Consider the following 13,436-nt stretch of genomic DNA (forward strand, 5'->3'; position numbering starts at 1 on the left):
CCAGAAACGATCGAACTATTGAATAGTAAAAACTTATTATTATGCGGTGTTTTTTACTGCCCATTGACTGGAATACAATCTTTTCATCCGCAGTTCGAACCATGTGCTTTTTCCTCCACATGTGCTCTCAAACTAGCCGATGTATTGAAGGAATAGCTGCAGTCGTCTTGTGGGCACTTAATCTTACCTTCTGTATTTGGCTCTACATCATGCAATTTCCTGATGTGCGGGTATAAAGTTTTTCGAAGCTGAAATGCATTATCGCACACAAAACACGTGTTGGAATCTGCCATTATAAACATAGGCCTAGAACACACAACAGTGAAGTACTATAACGAGTTAGCCACATAATGTATCAACACACTTTTTTTTTTTTTTTTTTTCCTTTATTGAATTTCAATTCCCCCCGAAGGGGGCGGGCTGGCAGCAGCTTAGGACGCCGCTCTGCAGCCTACAGATTTGCTGACAAAGAGCAGGAGAATAAACAATAATAAAAAAAAACAGGCGATAAAATCGGGGACTTAGTGAGTAACAAGGTGAAAAGAAAATGGGGAAATTAAAACAAACAACAGAGGGATGATGAAGCGAATAAAAATACAGACGGAGCAGACAGTGGAAACAATAGACAATTAAAAAAAACACGGCGACAGTCTGGATTCTGTTCGCAAAGTAGATAAAATGCACACCCAGCGACAGCATGGTTTCTGTTCGCAACACAACACTGAATAGTCACTAGAACACAGCACGTATCAACACACGAATGGCCTCGTTTAAAGAACAGCGCATTTAAGAAAGTAGCAACGATCTGGATTGGCTGGTGTGAGAGACGACGTCATGGCACGACGTGGCCAATCAGCAAAGCCAATTCTTTGGCGTCCCCTAGACGCAAGTGCTGGGCCCACCCGTAGAGAAACCTGGGAGAGCTCGGCTCGAAACGAAAATAACCAATAGCATTTCAGGGTAGCGATATCCAATAGGACTGCTCGTTTCGAAAGAGCCGTGGCGCAGACATTTTTCTCTTTCGAAAGTTACACACACGTGCGGTTTTGTCAGCACTCAGCAGATACGTATGCAATAAGTGCATTTTGCCCTTACTGTTACTTTGTGCTGTGGAGTTGTCCGTGTAAGCAGTGAAATTTTTGTGTCCAACATGATTTTTCAGTGTCATGTGTGCGATAAGGTCTATCCTAAAAAAAGGAAATTTGAATAGACACCTGTTAGAGGTTCATGGACTGCAGATAGAGCAGAAAAAACTGTTTGTGTGCGCCCTGTGTAATGAAAGAAGTACTTCTGAAAAGTGCCTGTTTGAACATTTACAGTCGGCACATGAAGTAGATGTGAAATATTACATTTTAGCACCGCTGATGAATTTCAGAAGTGGAAGGAGGAAACTGAGCAGACAAAGCTCTCAAAGTTCGTCAAACGTTGTGGTTCCCATGCTAAGGTTGATTCAGAAGTTGTTTCTTATATTTGTCACCGGTCTGGTAAGTTTGTGTCTAGAGGAAGAAACGTGCGATGTCTTAAATTGCAAGGTAGTAGTAAGATTGATGCACTGTGCCCAGCTAAGATAAGAGTAGATATGAAAAAGAATGGAACCTGCTGTGTGAAATATGTTTCAACCCATTTTGGCCACAAATCCGAGTTATGTCATCTGCAACTAACAAAAAGAGAAAGGGAAAGTATTGCTGCAGATGTAGCAAGTGGCATACCATTCTCTGTCATATTAGACAAAATTCGAGATACAGTTGTGGATTCGAACTTGGAAAGGATACATTTGATTACGAGACAGGATCTACATAATATAGATCAGGGAAATACGGAAACGTCCGATCCCGCCCGTCTGCTTTGACCCATGACGTCACAAATATGGCGGAAACGACCATAAACCACGATTCCAATATGGCGCATTATGAGAACGAAAATACATCGAAAAACAAACACACACACTTTCTACAAAAAGCCTAATGACACTAACGGGACAAGCGCGGGAAATGGGGTGTTTTTTGGTGGGGGCAAACTAAATATAATTTAATTTAGACACCCACCCCCATACAAAACCACACAAAACGACACGAAAAAAAACAGACATCACAAAACTCTCCAAATACCACTAAACACAATATCATCTGGAATCGGACACTTCCCTTGACCTATATAGCTCAACAGCAGCTCCCGATCCCATAAATTAGATTCAAACATTTCCCTTGGCCTATAGAGCTAAAAAACATCTCCTGAGACCAATATCAACATACACAGCCACACATTGGGAACGAATCCTTCCCTTTACCTGCGCACTGTTAATTTTATCCGTCATATCCATTCCTGAACAAAAACAACAACCAATTAATTTTACTAAAATTACCACACGATGTACAGCGAACAACACTAAATTAACCTTCACACAAAATCGTTAACTCACTGAAACGAATTCAACTACAAACACAGCCGACACTAACAATTCTGGATATTGAGCAAAAGCAAACTGAGCCCATTACACCACACAAACGAAAACCCTGAACATACCACCAGAGAGCACAACAAACCACAACACGATGACATCTACAAACACGCCTCACTCACAACCCAAACTCCGCGTTGTCATGATGTCACACACGACAACACCCTTACGTCACGGGTCAAAGCCGATGCGTGGGATCGGACGCTTCTGTCGACCCTAGATCAGTCTTATAATTTGTCCTTCAAGTCAATAAGACACCATAATGATGCAATAAGTGTAGAAGCATGGGTAAATGAAGTAAATGGTGGAGACAGGCCTTGTGTGCTTTTCTATAAACCACAGGATGTAGTCCTTGATTCGTACCCACAATTAAAGCGCTCTGATTTTGCATTGATAATTATGAACAATGCTCAAGGCGAGATATTAAAGAAATCTGGGAACGACTGCGTTTGTGTTGATGGGACACATGGTCTTAATGGATATAATTTTGAACTTGTAACTCTACTAGTGCTAGACGATCTGAGACAAGGGTTTCCATGCGCGTTTCTAATATCTAACAGGAATGACTCCCAGATGCTGTCCATATTTTTCCAGCTCATAAAGAGTCAGGTTGGATCAATTTCGCCAAATGTTTTTATGTCGGATTTGGCCGAGTCTTTCTTTATTGCATGGAATGATGTCATGGCAGCTCCATCTATGCGACTTTATTGTACATGGCATGTTGATAGATGTTGGAGGAAGAATATAAAATGTAAGATTCAAGGTGTAGAAAAACAAGGTGAAGTATACAAGCAAATCAGAACTTTGATGCATGAGCAGGATGTAGATTAATTTGATGAGATGTTAAATATTGTGCTAGAGAGATTGTAATGTGATCCTGATACAGTTCAATTTGCCACATACTTCCGAGACAACTATGTTGGGAATGCAAATTGTTGGGCATATTGCCATAGGTTGAATGCTGGAATCAATACCAACATGCATATAGAAAGAATGCATCGCACTATTAAATCTATATATCTAGGTAGTAAATGTGTCAAGCGTTTAGACAAAGCTATTTTTGCATTGATGTCATTTGTGAAGCACAAGCTGTTTGACAGGCTTATTGTGCTAAATAAAGGTAAACTGGCGAGTAAACTTAAGGACATTCGCCTTCGGCATAAATCAGGGAATAATATTAAGGAGGACTTCATTACTATGGAGTTTTCTGGTTGGAAAGTGCGTTCTTCTTCAGGAAGGTCAACAGATTATTTTGTATATGATAATGACTTTCAGTGCAACTGCAGATTGATGTGCATTAAATGTAGGGCTTGCATTCATAGGTATTCTTGTACATGTATTGACTATACCATCAAATGGAATATGTGCAAGCACATACATAGTGTTTGCCAGATTCAGTTAAAGCAGCAACCTTCTGAACACCTAGGAAATAGTGAAGTTACACTTATTGAGAGTGAAGATATTTCTGTTGTAGATGAGAAAACAGAAATACTAGTGGAGGTAACGAAAAAAAGTGTTAATGATTCTGTACCTTTGTCAGTCCAAAGAAGTGAACTTATCGCAGAATTTTCTGGTATTGTATCTGAACTGACCTCAAATGACTTGGAAACTGCTAAAAAAATGTTATCATCACTAAAGGCAACTGTAGCTGTCGGAATGTTGCAGCAAAAACAGGCACCGCTGCAAATAGAAAGGAAACAAGCACAAAACATTTTGCCTCAACGTAGACTGTACTCTACAAAGAAAAACAAAAGGAGTAATAATGCATCCCTGGTGCTACCAAATTCAGAAGAATCCAGTTTGATCAAATTATCTCTACTGGCAGACAAAGAAGATGCACTTGTGGAAAAGGTATGTTACTAGTGCCCCTTCCCCTGCCAACAACGTACATCCCTGCAGCAAAAAATGCTTGTAATTAAGCAGTCTGGTAAAATTCTACGTATGACTCAAGTGGCATAGTGTGCTGCTGATGGCAATGATCAATCATGAAGTAAATAATTAATGCTGTTCCTGTTCTCTAGTTGTCAGGTTCTCGTATGTACCCTTGTTTGCTCAGTAATTTAATTATCCTTGTAAAGCAAACATTTAGAACAAGTATTTACAAGAAACAAAATATACAGAATAAATAAATGGTCATTGCCAGTATCACAGCTCCACGCCGCCTGAGCTATAAGTAAAATTTAACCAGTGCTCTATTATCTGTTAATGTCAGCAGTCTGCTATAATATACTGTTTGCAGGTTCAGCTGTTCAAAAGCAACCAACAAGAAAAACTACAGAGGGTGTAGCAGGTCCATCCCCGATTACAGCATGTGCCCTACAGCACAGCCTGACAAATCGTGAGTATTATAAATCCAGGCGTTAATGTACCTTTTTGTTATAAAATATCATTCTAGTTTTATGCCGTAGTTCCTCGTAAGTTACAGCAATCCGGTTTGCAATTCTGCTTGCAGGCTCAACACCCATGATTCAGCCAATAGCAAAACAGGCTGAGGTGGTATCTGGTCCGTCTCTCGCTACATCGTATGTGCTGAAACACAGCCCGAGGAATAGTGAGTACTATGAATCAAGATATTAGTGCACCTCTGTGTTATGCCATTGTTTATTTTTGTCACAGCTCCTTATAAATTACTTACTGTAACTTAGTTTGCATTTCTGCCTTCAGGCTCAACTTCCACAATTCAACCAATACCAAAACAGGCTGTGGTGGTACCACATCCATCCATCGGTACAGTGCGTGTGTTGCTACACAGCTCAACAAATGGTGATTTTCTATGAATTCAGGCATTAGTGCATCTCTTTATTATAAAATGTTATTCCAGCTTTATGCCATAGTCCCTTGTAAGTTATTTATAGCAATTTGGTTTTAAATGCTGATTGCAGGTGCTGTTCTCCCACATTTAAACCAGTGACAGGGCAGGATAAGATGGTATCAGTGCCTTCCCTTACTACAGCGCATGTGCTGCAACACAGCTATGGAATGGTATTATAAATTCAGGCAGTATTTGTGGATCCTTTCTGATCTGAAATTTTGCTTGTCAACTACAACCTTCCTTATGACATTTCATTTCTGATTTATACCAAAGACGAGTGTCCTTTTGTTTAACTGAAATATTTTTACCACTTGTCAGACTGGTTTTTCTTCACAAAATATATTACAAATATAGCTATATAATAGTGTGATACATTCTTTCTGTATTGATGATATTATGGCCAATATTTCACATTACAGGCATAGGCAATTGTCTTGGTTACGAATTAAACTGTGTCAGGATCACATACATCCTTGTTGTGAATCGTGTTGTCTGCACTGGCGATTTGGTCACGTGTCCCAGTACACCTCGCACATGAAGTACACTTCACTAGGAAAATTAAAAAATGCTGTAACTTTTGAATCACTGCAGATAGGACATAAACTCTTTCACCCTAATTCATAAGAAACACTACAGTTTACGTCCTTAACGGACATTACATGCAAGTTACACCAAGAATTATATTTAGCAATAGTTTTTAAATGAGGCTAAATTTCACTCCATAGTCTTCCTTATAATAATGTCATACACACTTTATTTTACTCCTCACTAAACTTGAATTCAGAGAATCTTACCTTGCTGAGATTAGATTAGATTAATACTAGTTCCATGGATCATGAATACGATATTTCGTAATAATGTGGAACGAGTCAAATTTTCCAATACATGACATAATTAAGTTAATTTAACAACATACTTAAGTTAATATAACAACTTTTTCATTTTTTGTGTTTTTTTTATTTTTTTAATATCTTTTTTCTTTTTTAAATTTATATCTAAAAATTCCTCTATGGAGTAGGAGGAGTTGTCATTCAGAAATTCTTTTAATTTCTTCTTAAATACTTGTTGGTTATCTGTCAGACTTTTGATACTATTTGGTAAGTGACCAAAGACTTTAGTGCCAGTATAATTCACCCCTTTCTGTGCCAAAGTTAGATTTAATCTTGAATAGTGAAGATCTTCCTTTCTCCTAATGTTGTAGTTATGCACACTGCTATTACTTTTGAATTGGGTTTAGTTGTTAATAACAAATTTCATAAGAGAGTATATATACTGAGAAGCTACTGTGAATATCCCTAGATCCTTGAATAAATGTCTGCAGGATGATCTCTCACTGAGGAGAAAGTGTCAGATGCAATAAACACCAAATGAAAAGTTTAAATAAGACAATGCAGTGTAGTAGTCAGCACTCAGTATGATATAACCACCACTAGATATTGACATCTTCAGCCTTTAGTGCATAATTACAAAAGTTCGATTAATTGAACAATCTTTTTAGCTTGAAGTAAATGAAGTTGTCAACACAGAAAATACCCGACATTTTTATAATTTTCATTCAAGTTATGACTCACTATAAATAGATTTTTAAAACAGGTTGATTGTGAGACAGCATGGATGTGATAGATGGAACTACACCATCGATTATGCCTCTGAGAAGGACTAGCAGAATGTGGAGATGGTACAGGATGAAGCATGTATCATTGACCATGACACCTAGCCAAACTGCTAGGTACAGAATTCAGCTGTGTGGAGATGTACTTCATAGTGTTTACAATCCCAACTTCAAGGGCACCTGCAGCTGCAGGGAAAGATTCTCAGAGTGAAGGTCGAAGGTGCTGCACTTCGTATTGGACAGATCGTGCTTCAGTAGTGTGGTAATTTGCTGTCAGTCAGTGAGACTGCACTAGACATGTTGGTCAACTCTGGTCAAGTGCAGACTAACTTTTTTTCAGTTAGGCTATGTGCTAGGATCTTCGAATTATTTTCAACTTAGAGCAATATTGTTCCTTTTATTTGATAATTTTCTCAGAATGTGCCATACTGTATATAGGCAAGATTGTGAACTCACTTTGTACGAGTGTTTTTCTCCATAGTTCTCTCCCATGCCACTCAGATGTCTAAAAATGTGTTCTTTGTGAAGACTGTCTCTGTAAGTTGAAGCAGTGACCAGCAACACAAGATTCTGTTTACTCTTGATTCAGTGCTTAACATATTCTGCAATTGACACTTATTACAAGTTAATAGCACATGCATAAGCCAACAGCGAATGTTTTAATTGCTAATATTTGAAACTTGTGAGTAGCTAAATGACATAATGCTAGTTTAATGGCTTCCTACTGCCCTCACAAACTATAAACATTAATTTTTGAAATTTTTTTCCCTTCACACCACTTTTCAGCACCTGATATGTGCTCACAGCATTTTTGCTGTTTGGAAAGGTTTTAAAAAAAATTTATTTCAACACAGTTAGCCAAGATATTTTTAGCCAAAATAATCAAAGTTTAATTTTGCTAGCTGCAATGGTATGCAGTGAACTCTTTAAATGCTATTAGTAGATCTTACATGAGGATTGATTGTTGGGGGATATGGTAGTTACTTTATGCATTGATTATCTCTTTGTTCTGTGTTCAGTATATATATATATATATATATATATATATATATATATATATATATATATATGGTTATAATAGAAGGAAACATTCCACGAAGGAAAAATATATCTACCCTCTCCCTTAAAACCCACATCCTTTCGTCTTTCCCTCTCCTTCCCTCTTTCCTGATGAGGCAACAGTTTGTTGCGAAAGCTTGAATTTTGTGTGTATGTTTGTGTTCGTTTGTGTGTCTGTCGACCTGCCAGCACTTTCATTTGGTAAGTCACATCATCTTTGTTTTTTATATATATATATATATATATATATATATATATATATATATATATATAATAGAGGGAAACATTCCACGTGGGAAAAATATATTTAAAAAGAAAGATGATGAGACTTACCAAACAAAAGCGCTGGCAGGTCGATAGACACACAAACATACACACAAAATTCTAGCTTTCGCAACCAACGGTTGCCTCGTCAGGAAAGAGGGAAGGAGAAGGAAAGACAAAAGGATATGGGTTTTAAGGGAGAGGGTAAGGAGTCATTCCAATCCCGGGAGCGGAAAGACTTACCTTAGGGGGAAAAAAGGACAGGTATACACTTGCACACACACACACACATATCCATCCACACATACACAGACACAAGCAGACATTTGTAAAGGCCTTTACAAATGTCTGCTTGTGTCTGTGTATGTGTGGATGGATATGTGTGTGTGTGTGTGTGTGTGTGTGTGTGTGTGTGCAAGTGTATACCTGTCCTTTTTTCCCCCTAAGGTAAGTCTTTCCGCTCCCGGGATTGGAATGACTCCTTACCCTCTCCCTTAAAACCCATATCCTTTTGTCTTTCCTTCTCCTTCCCTCTTTCCTGACGAGGCAACCGTTGGTTGCGAAAGCTAGAATTTTGTGTGTATGTTTGTGTTTGTTTGTGTGTCTATCGACCTGCCAGCGCTTTTGTTTGGTAAGTCTCATCATCTTTATATATATATATAATCTTCACAAGCAGGTTCGCAACAGATAATATGGTAGTTTATGCATTGATTATCTCTTTGTTCTGTGTTCAGGAGTAACAGGCTCGTACTGTATGTGATGAGACTAAAAGTTTTCCAATGAGAGTGTGGATGTGCAGTTCTTAACATACTAGACTTCCATTTGTTGGTGTGACAGTCAATTCCTAATCTAACAACACAGGTTCGTTTTTTCACTATTTTTGAAACTCCCTCCAGACTAATAGCCAGAATGCTTCTTTTGAGAATTTAGGGATTTTTCCTCCTAACTTTGGATGCCTGTTTCGTTGTTAGTCATTTCATCCTGTCAGTTACATATAATGGTAAAATTTTACTTGCGGTTCAGGTGGCGTGCTGTGCTGATGTCAACAGCGACCAACCATGAAATAAATAATTAATCCTGTTTCTACTCTATGGTTGACGTGTTCTTGCATGTACCCGCGTCTGCTCAGTAAATTAATTATCCTAGTAAAGCGAACATTTAGAAAAAGTGCTTACAAGAAATGAAATATTAGAGAATAATTTTCAGCACTGCACGGTCGTTGCCAACATCACCGCACGAGGGCGCCTAAGCTGTAAGTAAAGTTTAACCCATATAAATGTGATATCTTCTTGTTTCCTCATTGTCATGCCACAAGGAGCATGAGTGCACCAGCTAATGCGCAGCAGTAAGTTAATAAGTTACTTGTACTGTGATGAGTCTGAGAATTGAAGTGCTATAAGATTACACCAAGCTTCCTGGTATGACAGTGGCTACCAATAGGCACTGTAGTATTCGTGAGGATGAATGTGTCAAGTTGACTGATTCTCAGTATGTCCTACAAATAATTATTTGATAGTGTGCACACTTGATTGTATTTGGGCCTAACTTTTTGTTTTTAGTATTGGTTACGTTGAGGCTGCTGTGCATCTCATCTCTACTCTGATTTTCAGAGCAACTGTATTACCTAAATGTCTAATCCAAAGTTCCATTAATGTGGTTGTTCTTGAATCCTGTAGTCTAGGATTATCTTTTCACACAATTTCTTATGGTATTTCCAGTACTTGAGCAGGAACTCACAAATTGTTCATTGTTTTGAACACACATTATCCACTGCCTACTTACTGTTCCATATTGAAGCATAACTACTGTTTTGTAATAGGATTAGTTACATTTGGCTTGTAAATGTGATGTGACGTTACACATGATGCCACAATAATCTTTACTAATCGTTAATTGCGTCTAAAATTAATAAAGTCTTAGGCCAACATTCCTTACTACTTCCAAACTGTTTGCAGTTTTCACCACTGGCTTGTGAAACATACTCGATTACACTTTCGATAGACATAATGTACTAGTGCTACCATTGTGTGTCTGTGCCCAGTGCATGTCAGGAGAGCACCAAACTGGGCAGTGACTTTTAAGTATTTTATTTACTGCCAAAAATGTCAATAAATGTTATCTTTAAAAACAAATAAATCACCAAAGTAAAAACTGAGATTAACCCATCTGGAACTGACAAACTTCCATTGCTCGACTGATTGCTGTGGGATGTTGATAGTTGGATAAAATGGTTTCTTTTTCCTTTGCAACATATAGTGTAAAACATCATTACATTTCCAGATCAGGATGATCAGTATTTAAATTCTGGTTTTCTGTACATTTGAGGTGCAATGAGTCTCATTTGCCATGCCTTGTTGATGTCTTATGCTGATTTCTCTTAGACAGGTAACTTTTTGAAACTGAATAAGCTCACTGCACTGTTCATGGTAACATAACTTATTTACAGTTTCCATCAGATAATACTAACCTTACAAGAATTCTTGAGCTATAATTTATGGGTTGAAAGGCTGTGGTCAGTGTATAAAACTACTACTCCAAGTGCAGGAGACATCTTCAGAGGTACAATGGGAACTTCCATTCTACCTCAGAAGATGTCTCCCGCAGTTAGAGATGAAACGTCAGGAAGAAGTAATTTTATATATCAACCATAGCCTTTTAACCTGGAAATTTTGACTCAAGAAAATGCTGGCCATGACAGTCTACATTGTATGACTTTACAAAAATTGTCACCTGCTGTGTGCCATAGAAGTAAATAGTTAATAGTAGTAATGTTTAAGCACATACGAAATAAATCAATTATATTCAGCAACATGCTCAAGCATATTATTTAAGGACGTATCATTCAAAATTAAGCACAATTTGTTTGTTTGCACTGAGAAAGAAATAGAACTACACAAACAATGTATTCTATACTATGCTAATCTTTATTTTACCTCTTTGTGCTGCTGTGGATTGGAAATAATATCTGGCAGAAGAGATATGGTGTGATTTGGATCCATTGTCTGAATGGAAATGTTGGTATACTTAAAAGCTTTATAGAAGAGGTCAGGACATGTCAAATTAGCAACAGATAAAATATTTGCACACCGTTATTTCTAGATACTATTTTTGTACTACAATATGCTAAGAGGGCAGATTCTCTGTATTGATCTGTTTCACCTTGTTCAAGTACTTAACACTATGTTGCCTACTATGTAGTCTTTTGACATTGCATACAGCTAAACAAAAGGACGCTTTCATTTTGGGAACTGCTTTTCAACAATGAAATTATTTCAGAGATAGTACTCAGAACCATTAAAAAAGAAAAGCAAAATTCTGTCTCAAAAGTAACTGACAATACGTAAATCAAGATAATTGTTGGTTTTTGTTATTTTTGGGGGGCTTTTAGATAAGTGTGTGAAGAACTGGATTGGTTGTATGCTATAAATGGCACTGGTAGACTGAATTTTGGAGCAACAACACCCTTGAAATGTCTATTATTTTGCCTTCGATTTCATGTTTCAGCAACCTGTGATGCCAGGAAACTCACAGATAAACTAAATCATGTGCCAGATGTCGAGCACCATTGTGTTTGGAAGTTCCATTGTTCTGTGTGCAAACAGTTTTGGAAGTTTGGATGAATCAAGTTTCTGAAACTGACTGGAAAGAAACTTAATTATCAAAAACTAAGATTTTATTGCAATTCATGATACTGTGAAATATTTTTATAATTGCTGTAGATTCAGCTAAAAGTTACAGTAAAATTTTCTTGTAAGTTATGCCTACAGAAACTTTTGTACTGAATTTAATCTTTTCTTTTGGTTTATAATTTTGATGTGAAATCTATTTTCTGTTTAAATATGAAGTTTCGATTGTGTATCTTAATATTTATAGCTGATGTGTAGAATATTTGAAAACTGTTTTTTCACATTCTGTATGTTTTGTACGTCACTGTATTACTTCATAAAGTCTATAAGATATGATGACAAATTATGAATATAGTCTTAAAATTGTACTAATAAATCCTAATTAAAAATTTAATATTTAAATTCCAATCAACTGTTTAATTTTTTCCCATAACATACTGAAAATGTGTCCTGATGACCCTGGTGTATCTTAGGTGTTGCAATGTTTAAGTGTGCTAAGTAACAGGTAATAATGAGAGACAATTTGTATGAGTGACTCTGCATTGGCAGTGTAAGCTGTGAATGCAATTTCATGTTAGCAAAAGCAAGTATCATCTGCAGGGAACCAGCGACTGTTGGATATTGACATTGTAGACCAGCCACAAGTTACATGTAATTTTTCTTTATTTTGAGTAGTTTCACTCAACAAATGTGAACAGCTTCATAAAATTATGTGGCCAACGACCACACATTACTGTATACAGCACCGACGTCATACAAAAATAAAACAACGAATGAATGGACATCCATGTTAGTTTTTGGGATTTGAAATAAGTCGCAGATGTCGACCTCATACTTTGATTCTGTCTTTATTCAATGCCAAAGAGCCTATGCTTTGAAAGGGCCTTTTAATTTGCAGAATATTCCTAAAATTTTGCAGCTTGGAAGTTTTTGAATAATGAAGTAAAATAAATTTCTGGTAACATGAAACTCTTGCAGTTAGGTGGTTGTAACCACATATAGTTCACTGCACTTTTAAAACTGGAGTGTCACAAACAAATTGGGAAAGACCACCATTTTCAGAGCCTTGTATTGTGTGTTTCAAGATTTGCCTACGCGAAGGTGTCAATATACAGAATATATAGTGCCTTCAGGTTTTCCTTTGCAATTCTGTGGCATAAAATGGATTGAAAATGTGGCCCAACTAGCTTTAAAATTCTCCCACATCTAAGAACTTATATTTCTCAATTGGCTTAAAATTAAACTCTTACCTGATTCAGAGTGTTTGAAAACTCTTATCTTAACAGTTGGAGACAAATTCTTAGGTCAAAAATTGGCTTTTTTTCACTGACAGCACATCCTTTCAAAATTTTATATGTGATTTTCTAACTGATGTACCTATGGCTTATTTTTTGTTTAATGAGTTGTTCACTTGTACCACATCATTAATGCAGCAAGTTGTCAGTTCAGACATTTTGCATAATCGGAAAATCCCTCGTGTAGGCTGACATGAATATTAAGAATCTGATCACTGCACAATGCTTCGTGTATTTTGGATTTCACTGCAAAGGTACCAAAAGAAAGTTAAGGACTTGACTGACTGACATCTTGAGGCTAAAAGAAGAA

At 37.1% G+C, this 13,436-nt stretch overlaps 1 protein-coding gene across 2 annotated transcripts; it reads left to right on the forward strand.

Moving 5' to 3' along the window:
- Window positions 1-1,010: 1,010 nt before the first annotated feature.
- Window positions 1,011-12,083, forward strand: LOC126088535 (uncharacterized). Of its 2 annotated transcripts, XR_007519961.1 has the most exons (7): window positions 1,011-1,484; window positions 4,124-4,309; window positions 4,698-4,796; window positions 4,911-5,009; window positions 5,123-5,221; window positions 5,341-5,440; window positions 11,710-12,083. XR_007519961.1 is itself a non-coding variant. In XM_049906712.1 (6 exons), the coding sequence occupies exons 1-2, from the start codon at window positions 3,437-3,439 to the stop codon at window positions 4,743-4,745; spliced, it is 921 nt and encodes a 306-aa protein (XP_049762669.1). In that variant the 5' UTR covers window positions 1,011-3,436; the 3' UTR covers window positions 4,746-4,796; window positions 4,911-5,009; window positions 5,123-5,221; window positions 5,341-5,440; window positions 11,710-12,083. The 2 variants fall into 2 exon arrangements, 1 of the variants encoding a protein (XP_049762669.1); XM_049906712.1 differs by having other exon boundaries at window positions 1,011-4,309.
- The last annotated feature ends 1,353 nt before the right edge of the window (window positions 12,084-13,436 follow it).

This window comes from Schistocerca cancellata, chromosome 6 (assembly GCF_023864275.1).
Source record: "Schistocerca cancellata isolate TAMUIC-IGC-003103 chromosome 6, iqSchCanc2.1, whole genome shotgun sequence".
NCBI classification, from domain to species: Eukaryota; Metazoa; Arthropoda; class Insecta; order Orthoptera; family Acrididae; genus Schistocerca; species Schistocerca cancellata.

Excerpts from the sequence above, each read along its gene's own strand:
- LOC126088535 (XM_049906712.1), top strand. The coding sequence starts at position 3,437 with ATGCATATAGAAAGAATGCATCGCACTATTAAATCTATATATCTAGGT. Across the intron at positions 4,310-4,697 it reads AAGATGCACTTGTGGAAAAG|GTTCAGCTGTTCAAAAGCAA; the intron begins GTATGTTACTAG and ends TACTGTTTGCAG.